Source organism: Harpia harpyja, chromosome 1, assembly GCF_026419915.1.
Source record: "Harpia harpyja isolate bHarHar1 chromosome 1, bHarHar1 primary haplotype, whole genome shotgun sequence".
NCBI classification, from domain to species: domain Eukaryota; kingdom Metazoa; phylum Chordata; class Aves; order Accipitriformes; family Accipitridae; genus Harpia; species Harpia harpyja.
This window is the reverse complement of record NC_068940.1, coordinates 88216041-88229346: the sequence shown is the minus strand read 5'-3', so window position 1 is coordinate 88229346 and position 13306 is coordinate 88216041. Positions and strand designations below refer to the sequence as shown.

Sequence of the window (13306 nt, the reverse complement as noted above, 5' to 3'; positions counted from 1 at the left end):
TGGCTTTTTGCAGGGAGGGGAGTGTTTGGGGTTTCTTTTTTTCCCCCAGAATTGCTGTTGTGGCTGCCTGTCTTTTCTGTGGATGTGCATTTTTGGGTTATATCTTTCTGGTACCCAGTGGGCAGGTGCCTCTGAGCACTGCTAGTACTATGAGCCAACTAAAGGCTGTGTGACCATGGTTTGCATGGCGCTGAGCCCGAGCTAACATATCCTGCCTCTCAGCAGGACTTACTAGCTCAGTCTTCATGCCCCAGCCAACCAGCAGTTATGCATTTTCTGTCCACCTTGGAGAGTAGGCAGAGCAAGCTCACATGTGCTTGTGATTTACTGTGTACTTCCTTCAGAGTACACAGCTCTTGAGTTCATCATTTTCCTGGTGGTTGTCTGACCATTCTCCTTTCTGATGGAGAGAACAGCAAGACAGTATGTTTAGTTCAGACCCTGGCGTTAAAACCATATTCCAGGATTTAGTAAATCTATACATGACGCATTTAAATGTTGGTTTTTTTTTTTTCTTACCCCCTTTATGTCTGATAATTATCTTTCTGTTTGGAGGAGTTTGCCATCACTAGTTTCATTTTTGAGGGTATTATTAAAATTTGTGGTAATTTATCAGGTTGCATTTAGATTATATATATCAGTCTTTCATTTTCTGCTTGGAGATAAGATATGGTGAAAGCAGATCTATTTCTGTTGTGGCAGACTAAGAAATCCTTCACCTCACCAGGCTTTTGTTCCTTGGAGATAAACTAGTTCAAACACAGCATATACCAAGTAATATGGAATGGACAGAAGATCTGACGGTATTTCTCTAACATGAAGGTTGCAACCTCGTCTCTCCTCAGCTGCAGTTCTGCACAGAATTTGTTTACTACTTCTAAAATGTTGATGTGAAGTTTGTTTCACAAGTTGAATGGATGATAATTGCTGGTGGAAGTGGGGGAAAAACAGCTTGATCTGCCACTGGCTTGTTCTTTATGTAGCCTTCTCTGCGTGTGCAGACTTTGGAGAACATTAGTGCTATATTTTAATAGAAAAGGATATGACTGACTTCCACTTTGTCCAATAGCAAAACAAGGTGCAAGGCACTTGAGCAGCATATGTACTGGCATAAAAGTAATTTCTTGGGCAGAAGCACCTAAGTAGTTTCAGTGGAAGTAACCTTTGACAGCATGGAGCCTAGGCGACTTATTTGGACGTAAGCCTGTTGAAACAGTCTCAGATCACCCTCTCTTCAGTCATAATTTTGTTTGGATCCCAGCTACTGTTCACATGCTGTTGTGATACATCCAAATGGAGGACTCCATCTTTTTCTCATTCTGCAATTGTTGATCTCTCACTGCCTCCAATTTCCTGTCCCTGGACATCCCAGGGTCTGGAACATTTTTGCCCATGCTTTTTCTGTGAGCCGCTCTCATCATCTTCAGTATAAAGAGACCACATTATAAAGACATTACCTCCAGAGTTACTATTTATACATTTTAAGTTGCACCCATCCAATATTTTAACTGTTCTGACGTGGATTCCAAGATTTTTGTTTGTTAGAAGTAGTTCCCTGGCAAAACTGCGAAGGTCCTCAGGGATTTACAATGCAGAGATTTGCAGATGGTTAGAAACTTGCTCAGGTGTACTGTACAGGGTAGCACAGACAGACTTGCCCAATGTTTGAACGATATGTATAGAAAGACAGTATATTTAATGTTAGGGATGGCACTTGAACCTTTTTACTCCATGTAGTTGCAGATGTTTTTCATAGTGTTGGAGTGCTGGCGTTTTCAGATTTAAAACATCCTTGAATGAGAAACTTTCTTCTCTCAGAAAGTTTCAACTACTATGATGAATGCTTCAGAGCCGTGAGTTGTGAAAATGGCTTTTTTACTATATTAAAAGGAAAAATTTCTAAAATATGACCGTGAGCATTCTAAAGACTGTTTAAAAAAATTGCAAAATGCAGTCTCAGGGGATTTTTGTTTTGTTTTATTTTACTCCCTACTTTTTTTTTTTTTTTTTTTGCTTTTAATGCAGATTCCTTTAGCTGACTAAGAACAGTGAAACTAATGGGATGAAATCTTTAACCCTGCAGTCCCTTGTTCCAGGTAAACTCATTCATCAATGGCCTTTTAGGAGCCCATAGCTCCTTGATTTCCCTAAGGAATGCCCAACCTATAGCTTCCAGTTCATATAAAAATCTTGAGGACAGTTTAGTCTGCCCTGTGGGCCATTCTCAGTTCCTGCGTTCCAGATAGCTGCTTAGATTTACTGTGGACAATAGTTCTAATTGAGTGATAGTGGGAAGGCCATGTTTTACTGCCATTAGGAGAAGCAGTGCGTGGGCGGATTGGGTACTGACTGTTGTTGGGTCTTAGATGGGACTTAAATGTACCTCTGATTATGAGCAGGAGATGAATGGGATTTCGAGCTATGAGCAGTGTTAGAAGACAGACTATGCCATGAAGACTGAAACCTAGCTTTGTCAGATAGGATAATGTTAGGGATCCTTCACAGAGGGATTAGTCAACTAAAAGGAAGTCTTACTGAGTTTAGTCTGGAATTGTTCTTTATGTTTGATTTACCTGTAACCGTTTTTTTCTGGTCATGTTCATAAAAACCTAATTTACAGAGTAAATTTTTTCTGTCTTGCAATTAAGTTTGTAAGAAGCAAGATAAATCAAGGCAAAATCAACAGACGTAGGTGCTCTATGGAAGAAGCAGATCCAAACAAAGGCATCTTTGCCAAGATGTGCCTCTAGGACCTGTACTGTGGGAGAGGATTTCTTGCCAGTCTGTGAAAACCAGTGTATTAGCAGATGGTGACCTTTGGGAAATAGTTTGTGTGTGCTGGGCACAGAAGGAGCAGATGGCTCTGGGCAAACCTCAAACACAATATACTGAAACTAATTCATAAATATTCAGGGTGTGGTAAAGACTGTACGTCTATGAACATTCTTCTCAGGGTAAATGTGGTGTGTGTGGTCTCATTCTACCCTGCTTACTCCTTCCTTGCTGGACATCGGGCATGATGATGCCACAGTCTGTGGGGCTATGCAGTGTATCAGAATAAGGAAAGGGGATATTTTGGAAGGAGATTATTGGCATAGCTGCCTGGTCTGTACAGGGAAGTGGAGAAGAGACAAGGGACTCTACAGGAAACCAACTTTGACACTGCCTTAGCTTTTGGAGATTCAATATTTGCTTTGTTGTGGCTGAGTAACTTGTTGAGGTAGGGATGGAATGAAGTGTGTTTCTGAGGTCGGTATTATTCACAGCTCTCCAGTGATGATAAGAGCATAAGGATCCACCATGTTGAATTCTTGCTCTGCTTTTTTTTGGTTCGGTGTTTTTGGACTCCTGTGTTGTTTGTTCAGTTGATACGTGCTTCTGTTATTGCAAATGAGTCTGGATTAAGGGTAGGTGCAAAAAACCCCAAGAGAGTAATCAATGTTTTAGGCTCCATTTATATTTTCAGTCTATTTTTCCCAGGAAAAATTAATCTTGTTTTGCTAATAGGTGGATTTGCTGCCAAGTACCAAGTATACCTGCAAAAAAAATGAGCAGCATTTTCTCCAGTATAAGATTTTATGTACAGAGTAAGATGGACCCACCGTCTTGGCTGCTTCATGCTGACCTCATGAATGGATTTGGGCTTATCAAAGATATCTTGCTGATGTAATGAATCTGAGAAGTTTGATTTGTTAAAGATCTGTTGGATCACTTAGTACTTTCACTGTGGGTCTGTGCAGAATTACTTCTCATGAAGTATTTTCACTTAAAACTTTTTCATTTATGGTGATTTATTAGTGTTTTATTTCTGATGTTTATGCCACACATTGTTTCTCAAAGGATCAATTTTTCAGGGCAGTCATCACTGAGGGTGCTCTGCATTTGTGAGACTGCACTGAATTTTGGAGCCAAGAGGGAGGCATTACGAACCACTAGCTGGGATTTTAGTGATGAGCTGCTAAAAAGCATCTTTGTAGGAGATGACTGCATTTATGATTCAGTCATTAGGGGTTATAGACATTTCCATTTCAAAACTAAATTTCAAGGGTTCCAGTTTGTTGTGGGTTGACCTTGGCTGGCTGCCAGGTGCCCACCAAGCCACTCTCTCACCACGCCCCCCCAGCAGGACAGAGGGAAAAAATACGATAAAAAAACCCCTCATGGGTCAAGTTTAATGGGAAAAAAGCAAAGGCTGCACACCGAAGCAAAGCAAGAAAAAGATTTATTCCTTACTTCCCATCAGCAGGCGATGTCCAGCCACTTCCGGGAAAGTAGGCCTCAATACACATAGTGCTTCAGAAGACAAATGCCTTAATAAGCAATGCCCCCCATCCCCCTTAGCTTTTGTTGCTGAGTATGATGTTTTATCATATGGAATATCCCTTTGGTCATTTTGGGTCAGCTGTCCCAGCTGTGTCACCTGTCAACCCCTCATCTGTCCCCAGCCTACCGGTCTTTGGGTGAGCTTGGGGAGACATCCTTGATGCTGTGCAAGCAGTGATCAGCAATAGCCAAAACATTGGTGTGTTATCAACTCTCTTCTAGCTACAAATACAAAGCACAGCACTATATGGGCTGCTATCAGGAAAGTTAACTCCATCCCATCCAGATCTGGTATGCAGTTAAGTCCTTCATTATAGTGATATATACAGCTCCTATACAGAATATTCTTTTCTATGGTAAATTGATTTGAAGCAATTAAATTGCATTTTAATCCCTGATTTTGTAGTAATTAAAAGTTTTCTGGGTAAGAAAAACTTGAATTTTTAAATTATCTAAAATTGGAGATCAGTCAGCAGTTGTTTTCTCCCCTCTTCATTCATATGCATTCTTGATACTGAACAGGATTTTTTTTAGATCCAAGTTCTGAATGACTGATGGCATCTTTATTATTTGACATTTTCTGGAAACTTGGGGTTTTTGTTCTTTTGAACTTAAAATAACTACTGGTGTTAGTGGGCCACATTTCACTGAGCTGCGGTCTTCATGAAACATTCGTTGCGATTTTTATAACTTAAAACTACATTTTGAAGTTAGATAGCAAAATCCAATAATGCATATATTAACTCTGCTAACATTTTAAATAATTTATTTTTTTTATGATTTAAGAGTAGTTGCTCTGAAGGATATAGTTAACCTCACTCCTGTGAAGTGATTTATTAATAGAGAGTAGGAGCCCTTTTTAGCTGACTGGAGGATTAAAATAATGTGATGTTAAAACTATCTAGTTCGCTCCTTCTTTTCTTCTCTTCCTTTGTAAGATGAATAAAGGTCATTTGAAGTTAATGGCTGATACATTTGGAACTAATAACAGGAAATGCTCTTTCTAACAATAGGTAATGTCTCTTATAGGCAGGGCTGAGCCCATTTCTTATTATAAGATGTGTTCACTTGCTCATAATTTTGGTAAACTTTAAGCAATAAGGCTGAACATTTCCATGTCAGCTGTCTGCCTCAGGCCAAATTTTGAATTTTAATGCAAAATACTCAGCTATTTCCAAGGCTGAGACTAGGACAAACTTTTATTTCCTTATTTGAAATTCTTGATGCTTTTTTTTTGTTGTTGTTGAACAGCTCAGTTGTCTTAGCATTTAGGGCTGAAGAGTTGAAGCTTGCTGAGATGGAAGAAAGTCTTTTGTGTTAGGCACATGTCCTTGGCCATGGAAGTCTGTCCATATTTGGTAAAGTTTTGTATGACTTCAAATAAAAAAAGTTCACATATACTTGTAAGACCTCTTTCTAAGTGCCAGACAGACAGTCCTGGAATACTATGTCCACCCAGTATATTCAAGGAAGCCTCTGAGAGTCAGTGGGAAGATGGAGAGCCATTTGGTAGAAGTATAGGGACATAATAGGCAACAGAAAAAGCATATTTGAGAAAGGTATTTGAAGTGCCTTGGGTAAAGGGATTTAGCAAGAAGCCATGGAGAGATAGATCAGGCTAGTTTGGAACCTCAGAGGGAGACAAACTGCTACCTGATAATGGTGGTCAAATGGAAGGACAGGTGCAGAGGGGTTGAATGTGGGGCAGATGAATAGAAAAGCATGGGCCACCGGCCGATACTTTCCTCAAAAGCCTGAGTGGAAGCACTGTTTCCTTAGTCTCAGGGTGGTGTGAAAAGAATATACTCATGTGAAATCTACAGTCATTTGTGTATGAATTTCAGGTAGCTCTAAGGTGGAACACAGGAAAAATGGTAATTTGTTGCTGTGGTCATTTACTGCAGTGCATCAAGGATTTGTATGATGAACCTATGCATGAACTATATACAATGATAAATATATACAGTAAAACTGCATTTAAAGAAAAAGCAAAGGTTATGAACATACACATCAAGGACTAGGATGGGCAGGACAAACTATATTCTACTGTGAAACTTTACTTTTGTGATCTAGGGGTATTTTTTCCTGTGTATCATCACCTTAACATTAAGTGCTTGCTGGTGAAATAAGCCTAAGCCAACCTTTAACTAAAAATTTGGTGCATAAGCTGGATGTTTTCTGGTTATCAGTTGTGTAAAGGAGATGCTTTTTGAACTACTGCTCTCCCATGTGTTGCAAAATCTGGATGTGTGTAGTGAATAAAGCAGGGTACATAGGAAGTAAAAAGAAGTTGTTATGAATAAGGTAGCTGAATCCATCTGTGGATACATGGGTCCCAACTCTGTCTTTGCTACAGAGTTTTGTCTGCTGCTCGACAGTGACTTAAGATTTTGCAGATTTCATCTTGTTTCTTTATGCAGAAATTGAGATTCCCAAGACTGATTTGTAGAAGTACTGGGTATTTGTACAGGTAACTTAAGTCTATAATTTGAGCATATTCAAGTGTTAGGAATTTGAGAGTGAACAGCCTGAAACCCCTGTATGTTTTTGGAAATTAAGCTTTTTTCACCTCAGTTTGCAGGTTGCCCTAGAAGTGTGGATAATGCCATTCCTACTTTCCAGGGTGCATTATGAAGATTGATTAATGACTGTGATGAGAGCTATAAAAAAGCTCCTGCGGAAACTAATATCCCTACCTTGACGGTAGGATTTGAATAGTCTGGTTCAAAAAAGGACCAGAACATACAGACCCATCTCTGCTGTGTACAGAATAAAGGAGGGGGACTTGTCAAAGGGTAATATATGAGTACCTGATTAAAGACAATATCCTAATGCATATGTGCAAGAGGGACAAATTAAGCTTGTACTGGCAGCCATTCCCTAACTTATGAACGTTTGACTTAGCAATCCTTTAAATACTCTTTTCATGCAGCATTTTTTTAACATGTAATTTATGTTTCAACCGGGGAAGAGACTGGTAGACTCATTGTGAAGAGAGGCTGAAATGTGAAGCTGTGTATTAGAAGACCTCTAGATTTAGTTGTAGCTATTTTGGGGGGAAAATAAGTGCTTGCTTGATGCTGTGTTGGCATCTGTAGTTCTGTGGTTACTGCTCTGAGAATGAAATGACCACAGAGAGTGATCTTTCCACAGCTGCAGTATGCACGGAGGTGAGCCCACAGCACACCTGGAGGAGGCAGTTCCTCGGGCACTGGGGAGTTTTGTCCAGTTGCTGCCTGTCTCTGTTCGTGGATGAAGGCAGGCTTCTCCTTTAAGGGCTGAAAGCCTTTCACAAGTGCTTTATTTACAGTAAAAAAGAATTGCTACATTGCTAGAGGCACATTGTGGAAAATGAAAACAACCCTGTTCTTCTGTATTTTCTATTCTGTAGGTAAAATACAAAAGAGACTTTGAAGAAAGCAAAGGAAGAGGGTTCAGTATTGTGACCGATACGCCCGAGTTACAAAGACTGAAAAGGACTCAGGAACAAATCAGTAATGTATGTGACTGCCACCTAAAGTGATTGTAGATGGAGAAATAGTGTGTCTAAGAAAAGGCGTGTTTGTTGGTGTTTTTGATGAAGTCTGTGAGAGTGGAGAATCTGATTTTGGTGACCGATTTGTGTATGTCAGATTTTGAGGTGTGTGTAACTTTATACCATGGACTTGTACAGCACATTGGCAATGTGTGTTCACCTCTCCAGCTTTCAGCAAGTATGCTCAAAGTATTTTCTATACTAAAATGATTTGACACTTTTTGCTTTAATAGATTTACCAGCAAGTAAGAATACTTCTGTAACTTTTTATTTACATGTAAACTATATAAATTATATGAGCTATAAAGTTTTGTCTTTTTTTAGCAGGGGCTGTCAAAATTAGCATAACTAGCAAGATGGAGTTTTCTAGAAGCAGTTAAAATTTTGATACTGAGTTTTAAAAGAAAATATATGCAAGGCAATGTTCTGCAAGATGAGAAAGGAATGGCAAATAGCAAAACTTAACCATATGTTTCATTACCTTAGAGCTTGAATGCAGAATGCTTCCAGGAGTGGGATTTTTAAAAACGGGACTTTTCCTGACTTATGTTTTCACTAGGAAAGTAATTTATTTATGTTGTATTCCCCTGTAGCATGTTTAACTCACTGCATGGTGGAATATTGGGAGATACGTAGTGTGAGTTATGATATGTATGAAATAGGTAAGAACTAGAGGCAGCTAGAAATGATACAGAATCAATACCGTTAACTTGTCCTGGCTTCCCTCCTGATTGTTCTTCTGCTGTGAGAATATGTCTCCATAGATGATTTTGTGAAAAATTTTTTTAATCATTCATTGTAATAATAAAATAACAGCATGGCATCAGAGGCACCTAGTGTAAGTATGATCAGAAGAAAACGATGGAGTTTATTTACTTGAAAGAAAAAACTTTTTTCTGGTTGGGATGTTACTGAAAAAAAAGAGTCACTGAAAAATACTAGTTTATCACAGCAATGGAGATGTACCTTCTTGCTGAAGCATTCACTAGTTAAGATTTTGATGTCCAGAGCTGGTCTTTGAGGTGAAAACTTAGGACTCGTTTCCTTGAGCGTTGTCCAAAGGGGAAGACAGTTAATTTAAGAGCTGTGCAAATGCTCCTGTGCGTAGATAAGATGAGAACAAAAGCTCATATCTTATTTTAATGCTGGGGCTAACTGAAATTTCTGGTTTGTGAGAGAGAAAGATGTATTCTTCAGAGTGGCAAAAAGCATGGCCATTAAGACTTCTATTTGGGATCTGGGAAACTTCAGCGAGTCCCTGGTTTTAATCAGCTGTGTTTTTTATTCAGGCTAGGAACTTAAATTAAGTCCTCTCATGACCTACATAGCTTCCTTGAGCAAGAGCAATCTTTCTGTGTGGGGTAGTTCTGGAACACATCAAGGAGACGAAACGAGCAATGCTCTGATGAATACTTAATCCCTTGCATGGGTCTGCTCTGTTAGGAGAGGTTGAGAGGAGTACCCTACAGCAGGCCTGCGGTACTCAGTTTTGGATATTGGCATGCCAAGAAATTTAATTAGATCTCCCAAGTCCAGTACCCTCAACATCAGAATATAGAATAGTATGACAGCTCACTTGCATACTCTTTCTCTCTTGTTCAAAGCATATTGGGTTTTCCTTTGTGGGAAGGCGGGAAAATAAAAACAAACAAGTAGTTTTGTGAAATGGTAAAAGAGTTTTCTTCCCATCTCTATTTTGGAGTAGGACAAGGGGGTTTCTCTTCTAGCAGAAGACCTTGTTGCACAATTTATGATACTGTCTGGCTCGTGAACCAAAGGTATCTACCTGCCTTTTCAGACCCAGAACTATCTTTTTAAATGTGAAAAGTGTTTTTCTTTTTTTTTTTCTTTTCAGTATTTTTCCTTGGTCACTCCTGTCTCTTCATTCCTAACCACCCAGTCTTAACAATATAGATTTGTTCCATCCAGTCATAACAATACGGAGTTGTTTTCTTTTCTTGATGTACGTAGCTGACAGATTCCAAGTCATGGACTCTATTAGAAATAATTAATCTTGAAGGGTAAAATGGAATTTTAAACTGTGCATTATAAAAGAAGTTGCATTTCATTTACACTTACACTTAAATAATAATTTGATTTATAGCATTGTATCGTAGAAAGATAATTCTGCATAGGCCACAACTTGAATGTAATTAGAAAACTCCTGTATTATAGAAATGCATTCCACACAGGGTAGTTTCTGTATTTATCAGATAAACAGTATACATCACGGACTAAGGATCTAATTAAGGTTTCAAGACACTGAAAGGTAAGCACTTTAATAATTCTAAAATAATTTTACTTTTCATATATAGCAAAATGGAAGAATACTAATATATATATATATATTTAATTTTCAGTTTTGCTTTGATTTCACCTTGAAGTATTAGAAACTTCTCAAAGAGCCTATTTGAAACAAAATCATAACAACTTCATTGAAGGGGTAAGTGAGCACAGTTAAGTGTGTAGCTATTCTTGATGAAGATAAATAACAAAATAAAACTAATGATAATAGATATTATTTAGCAGAAATCTTTGTAAAATATTTTTGTTATTAAGTTTTGCAGCATACATGAATATTAGCACAGTGCTCTGACTTTTTAAAGAATCTCTTACACTATCAATATAAACCTTGTGAGGAAAAAAGTTAGTGGGGTGGGGAGAGTGGGTTGATGGAGGGGGTTGGATTTCAGTTGCTATTTTGCCACCAGCAATCCTGCCTCTGAAGACAGACCAAACTCATGGAATTTATTTTGTGGCTCGATGGATGTATCAGGACCAGAATGGAGTTTCTTAGAAAAGAATAAAATTTACCCCAGTGTCTCATGTTTTTTTAGCATTAAAAGCCTAATTCTGCAGATGTACAACATGCTTGTTAGAAAGAATCACAAAGTCTCTTCGGGACATTCAGGTTCAGCTGCCCCAAACTACAACTGTTACAGCTTCTTAGCATTGAGTTAGCTTGAAAGGCATAAACCGCACATACTAGCATCCTAGTCTAGATTGATGTAAGCAAGGCAGCATAAACTAAGCAGCTTTTTTTACTGATGAGTTTGCAGGATTTTTAGCACCCTTTGCATGGCTGAGCAGGCATTTTAAAATTTAAATAATTTTTACGAATTAATATGTGTGAAAATGTTTTATAAGTATTATAAAAAGTATATATGTTTATAAGTATCATAGAAGTTTATTAGTATTTTTTCAGTTATTCCAGATATAAAATTTCCATCACTTCTGCTGCAGGTGTCACTGTTTCTTGGCATTGAATTTGTAGTTAATACACACAAAATTTATACTGTTCACACAGAGAAATGTGTTAATTTTTTTAGAAGACCTTGCAGTGTTTTTCGTTCATCTTGAACTTTGAGAAGATTTTCAATATGAATGCAAATATTCTCAAAATGAAAACAATACCATGTATTTTTATAGGTGATTTTGCCAATAAGCTAACTGTAAACTGATTTTACAAGGAAAAAGTTAAGGTGGCAAAAGGAAGAGAATAGTTAAAGAAGATGGCAAAAGTTTATTTATTGATCTATCATGACACATGGCTAAATGAAGAAGTGGGAACTCAATCTAATAGTATTTCCTTCAGGGAAATGGAACACTTTCAGCAGTTTGTAGCAATGAGCTGCAGCCTACTGCCACTGCACTTTTATGTCTAGATATATGGCTTGAAGCATGTTTTATCCTACATGAAATAAGTTGCTCTTTCTTAAATCTGTTCCTGGTAAATGTCTGCAAAGTATAAAGCAAAACAGGTGTCCATACAAATTGATGAAGTGAGAAGCTTTCATTAAGATAAAGGCCAGTGCTTGGATAGTAGGGGTTGCTGACTTGGTTGTATGGCTGGAAGGATGCATAGAAGCTTTCACAGTGGTTGCCCTCATTACAGTGAGAGCTTATGTAAGCATTTCTCACTTCCACATTCATGCTGTTACGAACTTAAGTCATGTGGGAGCAAGAAGCAGTGTATATCTGTGCCCTTCTTCCCTTTGAGAGCTAGCAAAGTGGAGTCATGCAGTTCATTTATATGTATGTGACTTGTTTTCCAGGGGGTTTGGATTGTATACAAAATGAAAACTATACCTTAAGGTAAAAAAGAAAAATAAGAAAACAGATTAAATCTGGTTTACAAAGCACATTTCCAACTTATCCTATTTTGGTGAAGACCTTAAGTTATGAAGGACGGTAGAGTTAGTAAAGAGAAGGTCACTGAATCACCCCTGGGGGGGTGGGAGTGTCTCCCCCATATACAGGGAGTTGAACCCCTCACTGAGTTTAGTGAAGCCTGTATTGGATGCAGAGAGAGAGAGCATGAAAATCTTGTAACATTCTCAAAAGCAATGTATGTGGATTTGAATGAGAAAAGCTATGTATGTATTCATTGTCTTTAATGAAATAGGGTGCATGTGTTTTTTAGCATTAAGGGTCACATTCTACCTCCAGTTAAATTCATACAGCTTCAGGGGAAGCAGCAGAGGACAGGATTTCCCCCATAATTTGAATCAACTAAATACCTGTTTTCTGGAGAAAGACACAAATGGTAAGGAATTGGGTACTACCTCCGATGTGACATAAATATGTCTTCATGAAGCAACTAAATGAGGAAACAAGTGACTTGTGCACATCTGCACAGCTGAAATTAGAAACTGTCCCTAACAGACATTGAGCCATGGCTCCATATTTAGAAGCTATTGGCACAGTTGTTCAACCTGTTTACTTGCTCGAATGTAAAATAGTCTCTTAAATTGCCAAAACAGATTGTAGAGAAAATTGTCAGGAGAAGATGTTAACAACAAGGCCTGGAGCTCCATTTGTAGGATTCACAGAATAAAGCCTGCAGAGACTCATCTCTAAGGGCTTTTTTCCCTCCATTGAATTCAAGTGAAGGAGAAGAATAGCATGAAAGGGAACAAGAAAAATTGACAGCAACATCAATATCTACATTTCACAAAACCAACCACGGCACATCAACGAAGAGACTGGGTAAGCATGTTAAATCGCATACAAAAAGAGCTTATATTGTTCTAGGCAACACTGGGATTTTCACTGCTTCTGAAGTGATTCATACTTTATCTGACTGTCTTTATATTCCTAAGCATGATTTTTTTGTTGTTGTTTCATTTGGAAAATATGCATTTAATCATATATGACAACTGTGTCTACTAACATAGCACTTGCTGACCAGTGTATGAAGTGCTGCATGCCGCAGCAGGTGTAGAAGGCTCAGTACACCATGGTACTGATTGCCTTCTGCTCCTGTTGGTTCCTCTGACAGGTTAACATGAACTGCAACTCCAAGAGCTCTTCATTATTTGGTATGCTGTAGGCTTAATTCCACACAACTGCATTTCAAATATGCTGCATATAACTCATGTGATTAAGCATCTACCATTTGTGTTCAACAGCATTTTTTTCTGGCTGGAAGCTAGGAGGTTGAATATG

At 38.3% G+C, this 13306-nt stretch overlaps 1 protein-coding gene across 2 annotated transcripts in view; it reads left to right on the top strand.

Moving 5' to 3' along the window:
- NEBL (nebulette) overlaps positions 1-13306 on the top strand; it is a 278197-nt gene that overhangs the window by 120561 nt on the left and 144330 nt on the right. For both annotated transcript variants that reach the window (XM_052803980.1, XM_052803987.1), the window contains exon 4: positions 7715-7822. In XM_052803980.1, the coding sequence (XP_052659940.1) occupies positions 7715-7822 (108 nt within the window). The remainder of the gene's footprint in view (positions 1-7714; positions 7823-13306) is intronic.